Source organism: Triturus cristatus, chromosome 5_2, assembly GCF_964204655.1.
Source record: "Triturus cristatus chromosome 5_2, aTriCri1.1, whole genome shotgun sequence".
In the NCBI taxonomy this organism is placed as follows: domain Eukaryota; kingdom Metazoa; phylum Chordata; class Amphibia; order Caudata; family Salamandridae; genus Triturus; species Triturus cristatus.
The window spans coordinates 501216394-501239030 of NC_140588.1; the positions used below are offsets into that span (position 1 = coordinate 501216394).

The 22637-nt window shown below is 45.2% G+C and overlaps 1 protein-coding gene across 3 annotated transcripts in view; it reads right to left on the reverse strand.

Moving 5' to 3' along the window:
* Positions 1-1540: 1540 nt before the first annotated feature.
* Positions 1541-22637, reverse strand: part of LOC146823212 (uncharacterized) — a 216136-nt gene continuing 195039 nt past the window's right edge. For all 3 annotated transcript variants that reach the window (XM_085607500.1, XM_085607503.1, XM_085607502.1), the window contains exons 4-6: positions 9560-9682; positions 8700-8807; positions 1541-1917 (exon numbers count right to left, since the gene is read on the reverse strand). In XM_085607500.1, the coding sequence (XP_085463626.1) occupies positions 1883-1917; positions 8700-8807; positions 9560-9682 (266 nt within the window). In that variant the 3' untranslated portion in view covers positions 1541-1882. The remainder of the gene's footprint in view (positions 1918-8699; positions 8808-9559; positions 9683-22637) is intronic.

Consider the following 22637-nt stretch of genomic DNA (forward strand, 5'->3'; position numbering starts at 1 on the left):
AATCAGAGCAGTCTCCAGGCCACACCTAAAAAAGCAAGCAAACAGAATGACAGTTGCCGCTTAATGCACTGGAAACCCAGTTCATTTATTGAATACTACTTGGACATCAAAAATAGATCCCAACCTACTAGCTGTGTTAGAAGAAAATTGTTGCTTGCTGTACACAGGGTACTCCTTTGGTCACTTAAAGGAACAAATATTAGAATCCCTGGCCAGCCATTTTTAGGTCTCGCCTGACCAGCGCTTTAGCGCTGGCTCTGGCGAGACTTATAGTAAGCGCGTTTTGGAAGTGCAAACGAGTGCTTTCAGGCCTCCAACTACAGTGCATGTGCCCCGGGCGCGCGCACCATTTGGCAGCCTGAAAGCACTCGTTTTCTTTCACTTTCGGGGCCCCTTTGATGTCCCGCACCACTGTGCCCGCCCCCACTCCCCCTCCCACTCCCTCCTCGTCAACTTCAGTGCGCGCTTGTCTTTCCGCCCCCACTCCCCCTCCCACTCCCTCCTCGTCAACTTATAGCAGGGTTTTGCATTTTATAACTAGTCATGTAATACCTGATTTAAATCATAAAATAAAGTACATGAAACATTTTTAATACGTTTTAACGAGGTACTGTTAAACTCTATCGAGCATCTCAATAGTGGGTTACTTTTTTCAAAATATAAATGCATTTTAACGGCGTGTGCGTCGCGCAGGCCCCATGTATCTAAAGCATGTAATGGGGAGTTGGAGGTTGGAGTCTGGAGTCTGTCCCTCACGCGAACGTCCCCATGACGTCAGCTTCTTTAGTGGTTCTTACACACCTCTGTAGCCTAGTTGCTGGGTTCTGTGTCCCTTGACCCTTCTTTTGACCTTTCTCTGCAGGAGTGGAGCCTGGCCAGGCGTGCATTATGGCACCTTATTCTAACAGTTTGCCCCCCTCTGCGAGCACACGCCTCACTGTGTGATCACATTTTCCAGTCAGGTCGCCTGCTGCGCCCTTCAGTGTAGAACGCAATCCCGCCATCGTCACCGCCCCTCCCCCCCCCCCCCGAGTCAGAAATACTTCCCAAAGACAACAAGCATTTGCAATGCATTAGGTCTCGCATTTACGCGAGTTCGTGCTATTGACATTGCAAATAACAATGCCTATTGGCATTGTCATTTACAATGCCAATAGATTTAACTCGTGTAACTGCGAGACCTATTGCATTGCAAATGCTTGTTGTTTCTAAATGGTTTAAAACCAGACAAGTCTTTTTAACATTGGGGCATAGAAAACAAATATTTTAAGTAAAGTGAACAAGCAGGTTATCATGAAAATTCAGACCACAATCCTAAATCTTTGAAAGCTTTGCTTCAGAAATGCTGGATTTATGAACAGTTTCAAACAACCACATTACACTCCTAAAATAACTCGATCCCTCCCCCCATTGACGCTACCACCACCCTAAAGACGGATATATTCTCATCTGTTAAAAATATCATGCATTCAGTAGTCCTAACACAAAGCAATAGAAGCAAAGTATGAGGTAAAAATAATAAACACCAGGTACAACATAGTAATGATCAGACCTCTACAATTTCATGTTTTTTTTATTTTGTATTATCAGTCCGTGATTGTGAGTGCCATACATTTTAAAGTGCTTTATCAAATGTGACTTTACATATTTTTCCATATTCAATGTAGTGAACAGATGCATTTGTGTACTTTAATACAGTCAAGTAAATTGCATACTTGGCATTTCTAGCGGTGCTCAACACAAGGTAGCAAACGTTTAGTTTTTTTTATAGGCTCATTAAAGAGTATAAGTTAATTTCATGCATACTATTAGCACACCTTCCTTCCCTTGAACATGTATTTTCTTTTCAATAAATATGTACAAACACTCAGTAAATTATGCGTCATCTTCGATAGAAAGTTCTCCTTGTTCCACGACCTAAAAAGGGAAGAAGGCAAAAATGTGGATTAAAACGTACGTTCAGAGTAGGACAGCATGACACTGCACATCCTTCTCCCAAGCTCTTGTAACAACCAGGTAAAACTCATGTCACAAAATTTCAAACAGACTACACCAGCCTTGCTGGTCTCCACCTCCCATCTTTTTGCCAGGGTGCAACAAAGATGAAGCAGAGAGGAGGGATGGCAACAGCACATTTCTGTACATCGGGGCCTGCTTTAGCGCTGGTGGCACCTGGTGCAACCATCTTTTTTGGGGGTGCCCCCCCCCCCCCCAACCCCTGCATGGCCTCCTCTTTGGATTCCCTCACTACTTCTCAGCAAAAGTGCCCCTCATCTCTCCACAGTGCGTCTCTCACATATGTTTCACTTGTAAAGTACTAGCAAAGGCTGGCTTCACTATTCCACTCAGCTATCCACATAAAACAGATCTGTTATATGCAGCAGGCATATTAACACTCTGCGCTACTTTATGGAGAGTCCACTAGAAAAAAACTCTGATCCCTCTCCTCTAGCAGGAACATTAATCGCGAGGGAGCAAGACATTTTTATTGCAGCCTGAAAGCTGGAGCACAAGGAACTCTGCAGTAGGTGCCTTTAAACCGTAAGTTATGGCCAAACAGAGCTCCACTGAGGTCAGTGAACCCCTCCCCATAACTAAAGCTGGGGAGGTAGGTTTTGGTATTTTTTTGTATACATTGTATCCGTAAACACCTGCTGTTCTGCCCCTCTCTAAAATAAATGAGCAGCACCACCACATGGCAGTGCTGTTGACAATTAAGTGCCGGGACCGGGAACCGGATACCAACGGCTCAAATTAAGCACTGCCTACATTGTAAAAACAACCAACTGCACTTATGTGGGGGAGGGGGGGGTAAGTGTTCAGTCTAGAACCGGTGTTTAAAACGTGCATGTCAGCATGCATGTGTAGGAAGTAAACGGGACCAAAATGGAAAATCCAGGAACACTCAGTGTATAAAGACCATGCACTGTACTGCATTACTGCCGGCCACAAGATCCAGGATCGGACTTCCGAAAATAAAAACTGGGGGTAGCAGTGCTTCATTTGAGCCAGTGGTTTCCACGGCTCAGCACCAGCACTTAATTGTCAACACCGGCACTTACGACAGCCTGCCACATCATGGTGCTGTTGGTCTAATTTAGATAGGAGCAAAACAGTTTATTAATATAAGACTCTTCTGCCGCCTAAGCAATACGTATAGCTTTGAAGGCCTGGAATATTCTGAGTGGTCACGCTCACAGGAGTGCGAAGGTTAATACATATGTCGGTACTAGCAGCGCTAGCAAGAGCAATGGGTGGAGCACGCTGCAGTGGCCTCCTGCTGAGAGCTCTGGCACTTTTATTTTTCACAAATTAAGCACTAGGGGTAGCAGGCCGCCTTCCCTTTGCCGTTGGAAATGGGCAAGCCAGGTTGAAAAGGGGTGGCCGAAGATGCCGTGGCCCTGACAGGGGCAAAGGCGAACAGGCCATCAAAAGTTCTGCTGGGCGCACTTTTTTTTTTTTTTTTTTTTAAGAAGTTGAGGCTATCTACCACTTCTGAAGTTTATTCTAAACGGGTGGGTATGCAGTAGCTCATCACTTAGAGATCTACATGTTTATTTACTAGGAACTGAATTGCCACAACCTCATACTTGCAGGAGATTTAATCTTTTGGTTAAAATAAAACCTACTATGGGCAACTGATAAAAGTTTATAAAAAAAAAAAAAAAAAAAAAAAAAAGCCATTATTCTTTTTCCAGGCCTTGCAATTATCGACAGTGTTCCTTTAGAATTTCAGAAGGCAATTAACAGCTTTCCATGAGCTGGGAAGAGGCCAAAGGAATGATGGCCTCTTCCACCAAGAGGCTAGAACTGGCCTGCCCTATACTACCAAAATGCTAGGAAAACGTCATAATTCAGCTCGTGGACTGGGCAGGAACCGAAACAGACAACGGTGCTACTCTAATGCAGCCACAGTATCTTACAGAGGAGTTAAACAAAACGTACAGTAGCTGGGGTCTACACTCGGACCCAATTACTAGAGCCACTCTTGGTGGGGGATAAACTGAGCTGTGACAACCCTGACATTTTAACAATGTGAATGAGATTAAATCCTTCAAAACTGGATAGGAGAACCCGCAACCAGACATTTCACACCATTCGCAAGAAAGATTCTCATGACATTAGACCGTTATGGAACTATATGTAATGTTGCCATGGGCCCGCCAAGTTAAGAAACTGTGGCAGAGGAGAGGAGTTTGAACTAGGATGACCTCTTCCGCATCAATCACAAGTGCCACTTGTTCCTGTGCACACATCACTGAGGAGTGTTAGAGCTACACCCAGTGTCCGGTAGTTCTATACCGTTCCCATGTGCCAGTTCATCTACACAAGTGGCAAAGTAGGCAACCAGATATCCTGGTATGGTTATGAGGTGCCGAGTAGACCAGCTACACTTTCACACTGATCACTTTATGCAATTCACCCACTTCCCAACCAATGACACTTCGCTGTAGGATAGATAGGACCACGGGCATGTGGCAGACCTTGCACGCTTAATCAATATTTGCCCATTTGAAAGCTCCTCAGTCATTGAAGTACTGCAAGATTTTAACCAATCTTTCTCTTTTGCCAGTCTGCATATCTATTGCTCGGTTAATGATCCCCCCTCCCTATGCCTTAAGCTAGGGGAGGCGGATGCGATGGGTAAACACGGATATTTAGAGGGACAGAGTAATTTTACTTATTTTACTTTCTAAACACCACTGTCTATGCATGATTATTCACTTGTACCCAATGACATAAAATATTCCACCAAATCTAGTATCTGCCGAGTGCCATAGGAAGATTTAACACCTATGGGTCATTGGACAGCAGCCAACTAAGGGGTCGGGGGTGATTGGATCGTTTTACAACCTTGCGGGCCAGTGCCACCATGTGTCTGGCCTCATGCCCGAGTTGACCAGGAGCCAACTAGCTAATGTAGACAAAAGACTGGACTAACCACACTTTGTTGTGCATCACTGCTCTTAAGCTAAAAGTTAGGATGGATTTATCTGACGTAGTGTGATGGGAGGGGTTTTAGTAAGCTTGTCTCTAAGTGACTGTGGGATCACACCCTCAATGTGGGAGCACGTCCACCTTGAACACTGATCTGGCAACAGGACACAATCATTTGAGGGTCAAAGTTGAGCCGCTCCCACTTCCTTGTGTGCTCTATAGGGTCTCAAGGAAAGATCGAGGTTTCTTTATTCCATTTTGAGTTGTGCGTGGTGCAGATGAGCGGACATTGTCATAGCAGATTGGCTGAACTGTCCCCATCTATAGACAGTAATTGGTCATTCACTATTTGGAGTAGTATGGTCAGTGACTGAAACTACGTTAATACTGCATCTGGTTGGGGATCATTTTGGATTGCGGTGGGAGTAGTTCAGCATTCTAGAATCTCCATTGTGGTCAGTGTTCAATAGCTGGATGGCCCTTTTGATGTCACCTTCTGTGTGTGTTGTGCAGGCAAAGGGCCTAAACTTTAGATTTTTTGTTTGTCATTGAGTGCGGTTAAGGCTCCTACTATGAACATAAGAGTCTTAACTGTCCAATGAGGATAATTACGCTATTGAAGGTGTTCTACGCCAAGAAGGCTGAGCTGGCTTTCAATCAAATAGGTCACTGATGTTGTCTGGTCACTCGTTTGCACTAGATCTCATATGCTTTGCTGCACGTTAATGTCAACACATTAAGCGTGGTTTAGGTGGTATTGCACCCAGACACAATTAAGGCCATAGATGTCTGCAGGTCTGGCTTGTGCATGGGCACATAGAGTCATATTTTAGTAACTGACCAGCAATCTCAGGATTGGCCTCAGACTGGATGAATTAATATCTTGGGGATCGTTACGAGGTAGGCGGTTCACATCTTTTGGGCCTGTATTAACCAAATGACAACAATTTCATACCACTGGGACCGGTCTACTGTTGGTCAACAAACCGCTATTGTAGTCCAAGTGAGGTAAAGCAGCCAGTCTTGACACTGGGTGAATGGTATGGCAAGAACTGGGAGAGGATGGCCATGGGCCGCTACTGTATGTGGTCCCCAATATGGCTACCAAGGTTTACGGACATATAGGAGAGCGAGAAAGAGGTTCATTTGAGGGTGTTGCAAATTGGGAAATGATAATTTGATTGACTGAATGGCCAGGGGCAGAGGCGTTGTAGGGAATCTCTAAAAAGGGTTTGAAAAAGGAAGTTTGACATCGTGAGATGCCTGCATGTCTTAAGAGGCGTTGCATGGACTTTGGACAGTGTTTTGGGGTGATCGATTTAACTTTGTACCCGGTTTACTTTTTCTCCACTGTAATGTGGAATCTTGGAATATCCACCTTTCAAATAATAGATTTGGTACACTCATCCCGATTGTCACTTTGTGGAACTTGTTTTTAGTTTGAAAAATTTCAGTAAAGCAGATTTAATTATAAAATGACAAGTCAAGGAGGCTTTTGACGAGTTTGCGTCTAGGCAATTTTCATAACATGGTTTCATTCCCCCAAATTAATGATTGGTCACATATTTTGTGCCCATGCGATGACATCTCCCCACAGTCGACAATACAGGTCATATTTTTCTGTAAGTTTTACATCATAATCAGGAAGAGATGGATCATACCCATTTTAAAATCACATGGTCTGAGACAGTGTCGACCTGCATTCATTAAACTGCAATATTTGGATGATGAAATCAGTACTGGCCATATAGCTATATTTTTAAAAGGGATGGTTAAATCTAGAAACTCAATGTAATCAGCGTCCAGCGTAACTGATTCTCGATTTTATTCAAGTTAGGGATGTTTAAAGAAAACAAATTGTATTTTTGATGTTCTTACATGGATTGATTCATCAGGTTTTTAAGTCTTTGTTTTTATGATGTGCTTTTATGATTTAATTGTTTTTAAAATCGAATAAAGCGTATTTTTGATTTGATTGACAAGTCAAGTTTTTCAATATACCTCTCCAGTAAGGTAACACTAGCTTTTCAAAGGAAATGGCATTTAATTTAAATTTTCTATTTAAACTAGGTAATTACTAGAAACGATATTTGACTTCATTTTGGATTAAAAACATAACTGCAAAGTGTTTAAAACTGCCTTCTTGACTGGCCCTGCGGCCCGGACGGTGGAAACCTGGCACAGGCTCCAGCGGCGCATGGGTTGGTATGGACAGATAACTAAGGCCACCCCACTCTGGGAGCCCGATTGTCTGGGGCGTCTGAGCACCTGCGCAGGTTTCGATAAATGGGACCTTATTGGTATCTCTACGGTGGGGGATGTTTGGATTAAAGGCAAGAAGGCGTCATTTGCGGAGCTTCAGCTTAATACTCTGAGGGTGCGAGCTGGTATTTATCGATATCTTCAAATTAGCCATGCTATCGACAGCGCCCTTCCCGCCAGTGCCCCCCCTGCCAGACTCCTCTCCTTTGGAGGACAGGCTGTTGCTGGATCCAATGGACCGCAGGGCTATCTCCTTGACGTATAAGAAGTTAATTAATAATCGTACCAACCCAATGCGGAAATTACGGGCCAGGTGGGAGACGGACTTGGGAGAAATGGCTGACTAGGACTGGATTGAAGCGCTAGCTTCCCCTCGTGAGGTGGCAATACCGATGCGACTCCGCCTCGTTCAGCTCAAAATTCTGCACCGTGTGTATTTTGATGCTAAACTGTTGTATAAATTGGGAAGACGTCCAGACACGCTCTGCCTACGACACTGTCACCAGACAGGTACATTTCTACACATTCTATGGGCTTGCCCCCTTATTCAGCAATACTGGACAGAAGTCACCCGACAGATGGCGAGGTCCATAGGTAAGCCCATCACACCCTCTCCCCAGCTCTGCCTCCTTAATGTGTGGGAAGATACGGACCTCACCCAGGCGGAGCAGGAGTGGTCGGCGGTGGGTTGGGCCATTGCTAAAAGGAATATTGCCCAGAAATGGGGGGTAGACACCATGCCGCTGTTGCGCGTTTGGGCCACTGATATGGATCAGGCCATGGTGGCGGAAAAACTGTATACAAACGTCGAGGCTGCCCGCGGAAGTGGGATCACAAGTGGGGACGTTGGAACAAATATCGGAGGGGGGGGGGGACGACATCTGTATTTCTCCTACGGTGGAACTTAGAAAGGAGAGACGGGCTATCCTGGATAAAATGGGGGCAAGCGCGGTGACCTGAAAACTTAAGGCCACCATTCATATACTGTATACGGGGGGCCCCCCCGATCCTAACATGTATATGTAACCACCTCTGTAATGCTTCACTAATTGGTTTGATTCAATGCTTACTACCCTGAAAGTATCGCTTGTCTCCAAAGCCCGAATGTATACTTTGCCTGTGAAGGTGCTAAGTGTCATGACTGCTGCAATGTTGTGGATGTTGTTTTCAATAAAATTATTTTTTTTTAAAACGGCCTTATTTCTTAAAAAAGTTGTTTTCAAAAAGAACATTTTTAAAATGTTAAAATAAAAACAAAAAGGCAACATCGATAACCTTAACAATGATATTCTAGAACTCCAACTTTACAACTTTGTGCTTGGAGGTCAGCTGGCGTGCTGCGTCAATTTGTGGCAACCCGTCCTGGATGCAGATGGTACCACCTCTCCCCTCCCCCACTCGCCCCTCCTGCCCCTCCAACAGTATTAATGCGGTACAGTGGTAGTTCACCCACCAATAATCAAAGGCATGCAAGCAGAAATGTGTTAAATGTAATAAACCTTTGTTCCCAAACGTTTTCGGAGCGATCCAGACTTCCACTTCCTCTGGCTCCGGTAGTGTCGGCTTAATTTTAGAAGATTTCAGACCCCTCTTTCTTGGCAGCTTTTCTGCAACGAAATGTTGAGAAAGTAGCAGCACAACATTCACTAGAACATCATTTCCTTGTGCCCACTAGAGCGAATTCTGGCATTTAATCAAAGAGCAAATTTACTAAAGATAATCTGGAAATACAATAGAATAAATCACCCACAAACCCCTGAGGCACCAAAAATAAGCGTTATCAATTATATTTGTAGGTGCAAACAAAGTGGGACAAAAAGGAAGTTACAATAAAGTGTCAAGTGGAATTATCTAGCAGATTGCCTTAGAAAATACTAACCTGGGTTGAAGTTAAAAAAAAAAAAACCTAGGGCCGTTGCCCTCCCTCTTTAGCACAGGGAAGGGCTGGGACGTGGCAGAAAGCCAGCCAACACATCTGAGGAGGAACATTGTGCTCTAGTGATTCTCCTGGTGACATCCACCAAGATAGGAAAGTCACCTGCAAGCGTTTCTTCTTGGGCAGGCAGAGCCACTGAACGTCTTGGTCTGGGATAGCCAGAGATCCAGTGTCCTCCTCAAAAAACTAGCATGAAAAGAAGGTGGGCAGCGATCCAGAAATGGCGCCCAATGTCAGATGGACCCCTTACAGAGCGACCTGTTCTATCAATTTTGCTGAATTAGTCCCTTTAAGATGGGAAAATGGAAATCCACAGGAAAGTCGTAGCTATGAGTTTATTTGCAGGTAACTCAGTTTTCACAAAAGAGCAACATGGCATATCAAAACTTACTCAACATACAATAAGAAATAGGAGAAACCTACCTTGTTCCTGACTTTTAGCCGCAGACTGAAAAACAAAAGGCTGCTCAGAAAGCTTTGGCTTAGCACCTCGGCCAGTCCAATATTCTTCATTTGGCATGCCAATATTGCCCTTGTGTGGTTTTCCTAATAATGGCCAACAAATGCACTTTAATAGCCATAGAGAAAATCAAAGTTTATATAGTAAGAGCAGTCACTAATTTCTTATAGTGCAGTTAATAGATTAATACCATGAAACACCACAATCTTCAATACTCTAGATCCAAAAGTTAAACTTTTTATGGTTACCATATTTAAAAGCAGCCAACACAGTCAACTTTGAACCAAATTCTCACTTATGTTTCCTCTTCACCCACATGCGTCTCAATTCCACATTCTGTCCTTCCTCCTACACTAACATGGGGTGTCCTCTCCATTCTACCTTCAGGTCACTGCTTCTACAATCATCCAACCTCCGACCTCCATCCACAGGTCTTTATCTTACTTTTGGCAGACTGTACCTACTCCCTCCTACATAGTCTCAACTTTAGGTACATTTGTACAAAGGAAGTCAGTCTGCTGGACAGGATTCTTTCAAGTTTAGACTCTCAAAGGGGTCCGAGGCTGCAGTTCAAGGTTTTTGTGGAAAGCAAATAATCATGTGGTCTCACCATTAAAGAGCAGTCAAACACGAAAAACCAAGGATTGAAAATTCAAGGATGAGAGGCAAATGTTGCATAGAATGAGAGTGACGTAACTATAATTGGGGAGGGCAGGTGGGAAATAGCCAAATGCCATAAAAAACAAATTTAAAAAAAACCTCAATTTTTCGAATGTGACCAAGTCTTATTCAGCTAAATTTTAGGCAAACCTTTCTAGCAAATCAAATCAACAATTCCCTTGCTTCGCTGTTTGTTTAAAAAGGTCCCTCAAGTACGTCATAGATCGTTCATGTTTCTTTTGTATCTACAGCTAGACTTTCCAAGAACCAGAGGGTAAACGCTGGATAGGATTGCGTTGAAGTTTAACAGATCCTGTGCGGTCTTCCAGTCTTGAGGTTTTGTGAAATGGACATGGCCTTGGGCAGACTTAACTGGTAATGGAGTATTCCACAAAAAAATTCTTGCCCTGGATGATTGTTTTTTACTGGAACAGGTCCAAAAATATTTGGGTGGACATCAGGATTCAAGAAGGGTTGTGTCATTTATTGCATTTCCTTCATGTATTTGGGCTATTTCTGTCAAGGAGCATGTGGACCTGGGACAATATTTTCAACTACATCATTTGTTCAGTTACCACTTCGAGTTAAACGTAATTTAGTTCATTTTCAATCACCTTAGAAGGATTCTTTTTAAACAGTTTGAGCACCTGGCTTTCCCCCCTGCAGTAGGAGTTCTGGTTCTCTTGCACGCCTATCGGGTAATTTTAATTTTTTGCTGAGAAATACTTAATATCCAAACATAGATAAGATTCTGTTGCAGCAGCTCAACTGTAAAACTCATTTGTTTGCTTTAATTTGAAAGGTAACCTGTCAGCTAGGTTAGTGTGGGTTTCTTTGAAATGGTTTCTTTTGGGCATCCAACAGCATGTCAAACCACCCAGCTCCTCTACAGCCCCAAATCAAGGTACCACCAGTGGCTTTGCCTAGCCTGTCTGAAGTGGCACAGTTAACACGCCAATTCCCGACGTGACCCCCCCCCCCCCCCCCTCCTCCCACTCCCTTCACTTTTGGTCTTGCTCCAAAATTATCATTTCACTACAGTTGCTTGAATCTTACTGGCAGTTATGGTTGCCCCTGCAGTGGTGGCAGCTGTTACAATTGTGGTCAATACTTTTCTCTCTGCCTTGCTGGCAGCAATAGCCATTGTCCCTGCAGCTGTGGTGAAAGCATTTGTATGAACAAAAGTGGCCACACCAGAGCATTTATTGTAGCTGCTTCTACTTTGGCAGAGGCTGTGGTCACACCGATGCTGCTCTGGTCCTTGCTATGGGAGAAGATAGTCTTGCTGCTGTATTGGCGGCAGTAGTCCCAGACATTGTGGCAACTGTCTTCTGCTGTCGTGGTGGTGGTGGTCCTTCACAGTAAAGGAGCAGTGAACAAGACCCCTCTTGAAGGGCAGTACAGCAGGTTGCACACATTTTCCTGAAAGGTTTTTATAGAAGGTAAAATAGAATCATGGGTTGTGACCTGGGAGGACAAGCTTGTGATCACACACACCTAATGCATTCCTAATTTGGTATACATTTAGAAGTTGTATTAACTTGTTCACATTTAGGATCCCGTTTGAGTACTATACAGCAATGGGTGTAATTTCAAATCTTAATACCAACAATAGGTCTTAAATATGGGACTAACATGGGTTTGATTAGTAAGACTACTTCGGTTAGTCCTGCGGTTGGTGGGGGTTGGTGGGCGTAAGTGAGGCATCTAAAAATAATGGAGGTTGCATTGTGGAAGAATCTATTGTTGCAGCTTGACTGACCGTGTACAAGCGGAAGCTAAGAATTGGTTAGTTATGGTGTGCTCATGACATAAGAAAACATAGGTTTCATGTCTCTGTGGGATGAAGGGCAGCAGGAAGAACAGTGAATTCATTAATTTCTTTATAACACATTTTATGGACTTTGACATCAAAATTAACACCAAGCTCAAGCCACAAGGGCCACGATTAGAGCACCCATAAGTAAATTAAATACAGAGTTACACACTATAAATATTATAACATGTCTGAAGCAGTAACAAGCACACGCTTTACACCGGACAATTTCCATGGTCTCAACCAATCTGTTCCTTGTCCCCGGTCCACACACCCCATTATTAGTTGATCAGTGGCTCCCGCACCTTATACACCAGCTTTTCCATTGTGTGCAGGAGTGCATGCCTCTGTCCCACTCATGTATTGATTGAGCGTGCACAGCTCTCCAATGCCTGCCAGGTCTCTTGGCCACCATATATGCCGTGGTGATCAAGGAACAGACTGATCTGGGGATCTCCCACCAAATCCATTATTTCCAGCAAAACAATCTTGGGATCGAGCACCATGGGTATTCTCCCACCCACCCAATATGTCTGAATGGTCGTCCAATATGCTTGCGCTCCCGGGCAGGTCCAAATATGTGGTAAAGTGAACTCTGGGAAAACCCACATGGCAAAAACGCTGGGTGGAGGGACCGACCCATGTGCCAGAGTTTTTCAAGAGAGCAATATGTCCAATGGAAATACCTGAACTGAATCAGGTGAAGATGCATGGATATTGCAAGTGTTCAAAGCCATTTTCGCCTCCACCCATTCTTCAATAGCCTCTACATCCTCCTCGTACCTCGTCCTCCGTTTCCCTGGAGAGTTGGGCGTATTGATAACTAGAGATTAAGTCGTCTGGATATGCCTTCCCCTCCTAGTTCATAATTTCCATTCACTCTGGTTGAATTGTGCCTCTTTCCATATGCCAAGACCGTACCTCCGCTTAATCTCATCATTAAGACCATTAACATTCCAAGTGACAATCTTATATTCCCCTATGAGACCTGCCTTTGCCTATTGCCTTGTGTGTTGAGGTGTATAAACACCTTTTAAAAGCATTCATGTGTGACCTCGGTCATAGAGCTTATTAAACTGAACAGTAAACACAAACACCTCAACCTGCTGCTGGAGATGCTGCAACTAGCAGCCACCAGACCCCCGACCATCCCCTCCACCCCCCAAAGCATTGGTTGCCTCGATAATACAAATGAAATACCCAAACAAAACACAAATTGCCAGAGGGCTGAGGTCCTCCAACCCCTGCCCAGTAATGTTCCAGTACGTTGTGACCACCTGATGACCAAAAAGAAAGTATCTCCCATCTAGGAGGAGCCATCACTTCCTCTGCCTGGGCAAAAGGACCCCACCACGGAGGTTGAACGCAGTAATCTGCAGCGGTATGGAGTTGTGGCCTCTGATATGCGACGTAATCTGTTTTTCCTGGGACATCGAGGCACTGTCCGTTGAGTCTCTGCTAGGCATGGGGGACTTTTCACAACCCCTCGGGCAGAGGACCGAGCATTCCTCCACCACTGCAGTGGTGGCCCAGGTACTCTCCGGGGTATTGAATAGTGTGCGCTCATCATGTATGACAGATGTGCTGGGAACTGCAGCATATACTGGACTGCCTGGAAGGTGTACCTCTGCTGCTGTACCTTCAGCATATAATCAGGAAAGAGCATTACCTCGTGTCCCCCACAGAGCAATTCACCCTTTTTCCGGGACGAGGAGTATGGTATCTGTTGACAAGGGTTAGGAGACGTAAAATAAACTGTCGCGGTAGGAACCCCCGGGGGAGGCCTTACAGCCAGGGACCCGTGCGCCCTCTCCACCATGACGCAGGTAAACGAGTCCTGTGGGATCCATGAGCAACGCATTCCATCATGACGGTAGCGGGCCGTGGCCTGCTGCTCTCTAGAGCACCCCACTACACGGACATTGTAGCGTCTGGACCTACCTTCTGCACCCTCCACCCAGGATTCCAGAAGGCCCACACACTGCCAGTGTGTCTTAAGTGCAGTTTGGAGAGATGTGGCTGTATCGTCCTCAGTTAACTACCCCTCTGCCTCAGTGATAGTCTTCACCATGTTGCAGAGATCTTGGTGGAGCAAGGAGAAGTCAACACTAAGTTATCGTACTTTCCAGGAAAGAGCGGGAAACAGTTTGTGGTACTGCCGCTGTAGGTTCCAGCTGGGTTGTGCCTGGCGGCAGGCATGAATCTCTTCCCAGTCTTTGGCAGGCTGGGGAAACCATTTTCCCCATGAACTGGGGCTGCCACTTTGTCCTTGCCCATGGCTTAATGGGGTTACTCCCGACTAAAGCTTTCAGCCGTGAGACCTGGCAAAGAAGTCAACATCTGGGGGACCACCAACAACCTCACCTGGGATAGTCAGAAATTACCACAGGGCGGCCTGTCCTCCTGGGGAAGTCACACTACTCGTACCCCTAGGCACCTTGGGCCCCCACTGTCCAAACCCTGCAAGGGTAGATTACCTCCGTGGCACCACCAGGTTGCATGAAGTGGGCCTTCATGCTGCTTCAGTTCTCACCAGGGCCCAGGCACCTGCAGGTTCGTCCACTAGGCCCCAGAGTAAGTCTGAGGCCCAACGCAGGAGAAGTACTGCCCTGTTCATACTACAGTGGATTCCTCAAGGGCCTGCTTGTGGCCAGACCCCCTTGCAGATTCAGGCACTAGGCCACCTCCTGCTTCCCATCAGCACTGCTGCAGTCGTTTGTGCAGAGTACACCCGTGCCGTCCTTTCAGGTGACAAGTGCAAAAACAACAATTGGACAGAATGCAGAACAATGTCATACATTCAACCCAGTACAGCGATCTGGGATTAAATCCATCGTTTTTTTGCTCACCATGCCTTTCCATTTTGAACTCAGCCATATGCAAATCAGTCTTGACCCTGTGCCTCATGGGAACAGTCCAGCTAGAACTTTGCTAAGCTTTTAAAGGTTACTGTTTTATTTCTGCAGAAAGCATACTGGGTTAAAAAATAAAAGTTCTGGTAGAATAAGCTAGATCATAGAATAGGAGCAGTACTTGAAATCCTACATTTTGGATTAAAGTGAAGGGTTTTTGCTTCTCATACACACGTATCTTCTCCAAAAGGAGTAAAGTATTTTCTAACCTAAAAAGTACATACTTTGTTCTAGTATATCGGTTTATGCCCAGATGCTTCTTTTTTGTTAACCGTAGAAACATCTCTTGAGTCAACAATTTGGGCAGGCAACCCACATCTGAGGAAGCATCAGCAGACATTCAGTTCTCAATGCCTCACAAGGTTAAGTTACTTGTCGGCAAAGTTGGTTCTCCAGCACTGGAGGCCGCTAAACTGATTTTTATGGCTTCGGCAAAGCAGACCTGATAATGCAAATCGCTCTTATCACTAGAACCATATGGTCACCTTACACGAATTAGCAACTCCAAAACCGAAACGTGCACAGAATTCTACTTCATGATGCAGCATGCCTCAATCACTCAGCATGGCCCCTGTAATTCCAGAGTGTGGGCACCATTTCCAGTCCCAATAATTCATAGGATGCTGTCAACTACAGGGTCGGCTCTACTATCAAGAAAAGAAAGGAAAATATAGAAATGGATACATAAGTGAGCTGCATGAACTGTTGCTATACCTACTGGGCTCAACTAAATCAGGACAAAAAGCTAAAAGAGTGAATGCTATTACGTGGAAGATATCTGGTCACAGTGCCCTCGCCTTTCAGCCTGTATTAAGGGACATTCTGAAAGGTCTGCTACAAAGGTTCAACTTGGTCTGGACAGTTGCGCCAAGGTGCACACTTAACGATGTAGTGGCATGCAGTTAGTAAAAGTTTTAAACAGATATTAATCTTCAATGCCAGACTTGAAATATGGTCTTCTAGGTGGCCAGAAGTGTAGGAGTAATCTAGGCTTTGTTGAAGCTCATCTAGACGGGGCAGGGAGGGGAGTTGTGGAGGGGGGGGGGGGGGGGGGGGGGGGGTCTGTTATCTCGCTGTGTTCTTCAGGCTTTTAATGTCCAAGAGAGCTTGGCCAATGCAGAGTTTCAAAATGGATATCAGCCACGTGCGACAGGACCATGGCATTAAAGGCTACAATATGGCCATTTGTGGGCTTCAGGACATCCTAACAGAAATAGACAATGGTCAAGGCCATGGTTTCTCTGGTAGTTTTGTCAACTCTCTCCCAAATAAAGACGCTGCCCAATCAGTGAAGGAAGACAGCTATTGTGGCTTTCATTACCAACACAGATGGTAGAAATCTTCAAGGCAGCCACTAGGAAGCAGTTTCAGACCTTCTGCAAGCACTATAGCTCTGATGCCACCGCAAACACTGGTGAGGGAGAGTGGTGGTGAACCCATTCATTTTCTACTAGAATTATTAAAGCACAACCCAGGAAACTACAGTTTAGTATTCTAAAATATCCACGGCTGAATAAGAATAAGAATAAGCAAGTTAAATGTAAAGATTGCTCTCTAACATTGGCATAATTTACTTTCATACGCAGTGTCCAGTTCTGTTGGTCGATTTATTCATTGCATCAATGAGGATTAGAATCCAAACAAAGAAGGGTCTAATGAGAAGGCTCACTGCATGCAGGGAGGTTTGTACAAGCAGTTGCTTAAAAGACAGTAGAAAACCACTATGAGACTTCAAAACTTAGGTTAGAGTTTGAATCAGAAATTAAACTTTTGAACCGTGATTGGGTGAAAAGGAAGTATGAGAAGTGCTGCAAAGTGACCCTTTTTAGGTCTCGCTAGCGTTGCAGTGCGAATACACTGCTATCGCTTTGCGAGGCATGCAGTATATACTGTAGTGTGGAAGCTCCGGCCACCCTGCCCATTGGCTTGTGTTAAATGCTGCCTTCTGATTGGCTCGAGGCTCGTTAGTCCCTCCTCATTCGACATTTGTATCCTTCCAGGGCTACCAGCCCCTTTACTTCCAACTGTATTTATCTTCCCCTGCCTTCCCCCCCACCTCCCCTCCCACAGTCCGGGACCTCAGAACATACCAGCCCCCCCCCCTACTCCCGTTAGTGCCTTCTTCTCACCCCACTTCCGATTCTAATGCAATAGGTCGCGCGTAAATGCGCGTCCTATTGCATTTTCAATGCTCGTTTTTAAAGTAGTTTGTGCTTTCTACGTCGTCCGGCCGCACTGAGGAGTTGAGAGCTGGCACAGGACGTTAGAATGTCTGTGCAGAAAGCATGCGCAGTCAGACGTCGGCTCACGGGTTGAGTCACCGCTCTCCCGTAAGCTGTGGCTGCTCGTTAGTTTCCTGTGCATGACGTCATTAATGTGCAGTGTTTCCCTTTTGAGTCATGGGGTTTTGCCTTTTTCTTCCCTATCCAAAATGCAACGTCTTTCAAAGATCTTCTAAAGAGATACATATTTTTTTAAATAGATAGTGAGAAGAAAGTGTGTTTTTTTCTTCGCGTTACAGCGTGTTGCTACTGTGCAGTTTTTATCCCGATCGTTTAGTTTAAGGTTTTACATTCCTTTGGGCTGTTTGAGAAGACCTTCTAGTGTGTTGCAAAGGCAGAACTGTAAAATAGTCAGCAGTCTCCTGATTTGGGTGTAAGCATACAATTTATTATTTAAATAGAAAAAAAAAATCGAACATAGGCAGCAGTGCAATGTTGATCAAAGAAAGGGTTAGGACTGGAACCGGTTTTAGAAACATTTCTCCAGTTTTTAGCTGTACTTTGCAGCTTTATATGTTCCTTTTGCATTTTATTAAGTCGTTCCTTTTTAGGTGTGTAGCGAGTGAGTGTAAGCACAACGCTTCATATATGTGGGTCTTATTTTTTTGCGCTAACTCGACCGGAAGCTATAGGAGCGCTTTACATGAGCACCAGTTACATTACACAGGGAAACATTCATTTTTGGGTAAGCACGGGGAGATTAAGTAATTTGTCCAGTATGTTGAGTCAATGCCTAAACTCTAACCTTGTTCGTCGCTATAAAGTCGGCAGCTCTCCGTTTGGCCTCATCCTCTCCCCGTTAACCGGGATATTATTGTTATTGGAGTCTGCTAATCATATGGGTTTAATTCTTATTCAAGTTCCATGTAGTGTTGAATGAGTATGGGCATGCCAGTGGTGATGAACAACGCAAGACAGTTTGGAGGAAAAACACATGAATTCCGTAAGTACCAATGGTGCAGCAGGTGTAGTTTCGCTGGAGCACAGAGGTCTGGGGCCCCAGTCAATCCTGTTAAGTGTTGCATTTACTATCTTTTCAGCCTTTATCAGTATCGCAAACAAGTGGATAACCCCACTTACATAGAATTCATAGTGCTCAATTTTTATAGATCTATTGTCGACCCAGGTTTCTTCTTTGCATTATGGGACCTGTAGTTCTGATCTCACTACGGATTATTCAGATCTACAATCTCAGAATGCAAAGAAAAAACAAACTTATGCGGGAACAGAGTAACCCTCCAATTTCAGAATTACGTTGTATTTCTGCTTCAGAATACACAGACGTAGTGGTGTGCTCTGGAGATATCCCGCTGGCAGACTGAGGATGTACCACTTCCCCTCCAAAATCTTAGGACTTTCTTTAGACTTCCATTCTGAACTGGGCCCCGTTTCTCTACTGCGTGTCCCTAAACCATGAGGGCCCATCCGTTATTTCTCAATAGCATCTTGAGGTCATGGCGCTCTACAAATCTACCGGTAATGTTAAAGCTCAGGTAGCAGGCCTTTTTACATGACAATTTGCAGCCTCGTTGTCTCCGCACAAACACTCGTGGGTCTATAAATAAGGTCCTCCCTAAAGATGGTCAACCCTAGCACCCGTTGTCGCCAGCAGTACTGGGCGGCTGCGATGGGAGTGGGGAGGGCAGCAGTGTCCCGGCGGCCAGCAGAGAGCCCTCTGCAGATGGCACGGCTCTAGGGGGCACGAGGGGCTAGAGACGCGTGCAAGGCTGAAGGAAAAGCACTTTCACAACAGTTCACACCTTGGGCAGTGCTAACATTGTAAGTGCAGCACATGCATAGTGCGGGGAGCATCAGTGGGGCGTCTGCAGGGCTCGTCTCAAGGTCAGACTTTTACTCTGTTTCTATTTGCAGATGAGATCAGTGTTTACAGTTTGTTGCGGGTATCAATGCACGGGCAGTGTAAGGCTTCTGACAGCGCTTTGTCGAGTGATTTGCAGTTTGGTTGAAAGCAGGCAGGTGTTTGACTAGTAATTACCATAACAAGCACTTTACAATTCATAGCATACCCTTTATAGCGCTTTCTCACGGAACGCACAGATGCTACTAGCACTGCCCAAATCAAGGAAACTGCTTTCGGCAACATTGGAATGATGAAACACATGTCCAGTCCCTGTTCTAAACACGTGTGACCTGCAGGTGCTGTGCAGCAGGTGCTAACCCTCTGAGCTGTAACGAGAGAAAGTCTGAGTGCAGTCTGGCAGCTGTCTGCTTTTAAATGTGACTTTATTGCATGCTTTTGCTAATGCTTACTGTCACCTCCGAACCTTCACCCCCTGTCAAATCTAATGGTTTCTCCCATCGCCAGAGTGTGCATGGCTAAATACTTATAAGGTCCCAAAGGCGAGACCGATTGGATTGCAAATGCTTGTTTGTGCTGTCACCCCCAGTTTAGCATTATTTGGGGGGGGGGGGGGGGGAGGGGGGGGGGGGCGGACTCATCTGCTGATAATCCCGAGCCTAAACACTGGGACACAGTTATATAGAACTCAGTGTATGGGCACATTTAACTTGCATAGAAGGCCAGAGTATATGGTGCAGAAATGTCCCCCTGGCATAGGAAATTAAATACCACTTGTGGACTGCAGCACCCATTGTGTCCTCTACCTCAGTGAAAACATGGCTTCAGGTCTAGCCTGTATAGCTTGACAAGAGAACTGGATTCCTGCAGCACAAACCTGTCAAAACCTCCCTTTTAACTTTTAGGGAACCCCGATTTTAAATACAATTTAGTCACCCATAAGCCCATAAGATAGTGTTTAATATTTAAGAGTGGGACATGTACGACATTATAAATGGGATATTCCCCCAGTGACTAGGGCCAAACGATATTACTGGTAAGGCTGTAATTGGCACATAGGAACAGTGAAAGTATAAATCGTACATTTTAATATATAACGTTCAACCTGTACCAGCTTCAAACTCCATTTAAACACTTATTTTATATTGAATACAAATCCAATCTAATGGTAAAGTTGGATTTTTATTAATTTGTGAAATGCAACTTTTAGAAAGTTACCCTTACTCTGGCAGAAGCTGCTAAAGGCTCATTTGCATTACCTCTTCAGCATCTGGCCAGCTGTACTTTACCTGAAAGGTGTTAAAATGACTCCCAGAGGACAGACAAGGTCATGCTAGTGGGGAGAGGTTATCTTCACAAAAGAGGCATGTCCGCTCACAAGCAAATGTTAGGAGACCGTTGTAAATTCCCCAGCTTTTGTCCACCTAGGCAGACTGGCACCAAACCAAGTGAGGAAAAGCTACCCCCAGAAATGGTTAAGTGACCACAGAGGAAACGGCTCATCACTCAGGCAATACCTCTGGGTAGGCACATAGGTTCTGCACAATGCACAGCAGCAATAAATAAATGTTCAGCCAGATACTTTTATAACAGAAAGATCCATTGTATTTCCACTATACTCATTCAAATTAAAGTTATGGTATTCACAAACTACATTTCTCCCTTGAGGTTGCAGTTTGTGTTTCTCTGGAGAATAACCTGATCACATTACATGGAACAATCACTGGTGGCCACAGCGAGGGAAGTAGCCTAGTAGGCCTCAACTCAAGAGTCCACTCTGACTCCTTGATTATAGTCGTGTCTTAGAGCTGTGGCACTTTTAAAAGCGAGTACCCGGGGGCCTGAGTGGTACGTAACAAGTGTATTCCAATAGTCCTGATCTTGAACCCATGGAGGTATTATCACCTCAAAATCCTCACTCAATCCACTGAGTCAGGTCTGATGCAGTCCCCGTTGCTCCTGGTGACCTACAGGTTACTGCACCTCACAGGCTAATGAACCAGTTGTGAATAAGTCTGGTCCCTGGAACCATGTAAATATAACAAATCAATCACAGCAGTATCCAGTATTTTTTTTGTAAACCTTTATTGGATTTTGTATTTACCATACAGGGTTTACATCAATCAATAGCTTTAATCATTACATAACATTCATTGTCCACATTACCATGCCTGAAAATTTGTGTCCACCAAAGAATCACCCGTCTAGGTGCATGGGGTTTGTGTAGGTGTGAGCCTGTTCGAGGAACTTGGGCAACATATTGGAGTGTCCAGTTCTCAGGTGTAACCGTTGTACCCTTGTTGTCCGTATGCGATGTTGAAAAGGCAATCCATATGTGCAACCGAACTGGGGAGACATAACTCGGGGAGATGGGGCAAGGGATAGGGGCATTGCTCTTTCCAGGGCCCCCATCATCAAGGAGAGATCTCTCATCGGAACAAGTGTAGCGTTCCACTCTGGACAGTAAGGGGGGGGGGGAGGGGATGACCTCACTCAGGGGGGTTCTTCTGGGGTTCGAGGTGTTCTTGGGTCTGGCGCCTCCTGGGTGGCGAGTGGGGTTTCTGTGGGGGTGTCTTGTGCGAAGCTGTGGAGGAGCAGACCATTCCATTGATATGGGATTTCACTGTGTGCTTCCTTCTGATAAAATGGCATATTCCTCGGCAGCACCCCATTTCTTGACCGCCCCCCCCACCATGCTGCTTTCGGGGGACCATCCGGTGATTGCCAGTGTAGTGTAATGCTTCCCTTTGCTAGGAGTATGGCTAGCATCGCAAATCGGGTCTCCACCTTTCTCTGCGTGGTTTAAATATACCTAGGGAACTAGCCTCCCATGTGGTAAGCTCGGTCAGGTCTGTGACCGTCTGCAGTGTGGCGTGCACTCTCGCCCAGAATGCTTGCAGGTACATAGCATATGGATGAATGTGGCATCAGGCGTGTGGCAACAGAGCAGTCAAACTGGGTCTCAGGAAAGAAGAGCTTGAGCCACGCTGGCGTGAGATATGCGCGATGTAGTATATTCAATTGGATATTTTTGAATCGCTGATTACGTGACACTTTGTGGTGTTCCAGTGGTGTGAGCCAATCTTTATCGTGTAGAGCACAACCGAATTCCTCCTCCCACTTCAGTCGAAGCCGCATTAGCGGTGTACATGCGAGTTCCATGATCGACTTGGATATCCACGTGATAAGGCGTTTCCCTGTTCCAATGTTTAAGATTGTATGTAGTAACAGGTGTGTTTTGGGTTCTCCATTCGTGAGATTACACGTCTTTCGACAATCGGCTATCATTTGTCTCTGTAATACGAACTCTCCAGCCCGAAGCCTGCTCTCTTCCGTCAACCCCACGAACAAAGTCAACTGACCCTCAGTGAACAGGGCTTCTATCTCCGTGAGCGTGTGTTCCTCCCACACTCGCAATTCTCCTGTTGTGTAGTGCCCACTTCCTTTAGGGAGACCCACTAGTGGCAACAATGGGGAGTACACGGGTGCCGCTCTAGAGAGGCAATGTATTCGCAGCATACAGGATCTGTCCACCTTCACCAGCAGGGGGTG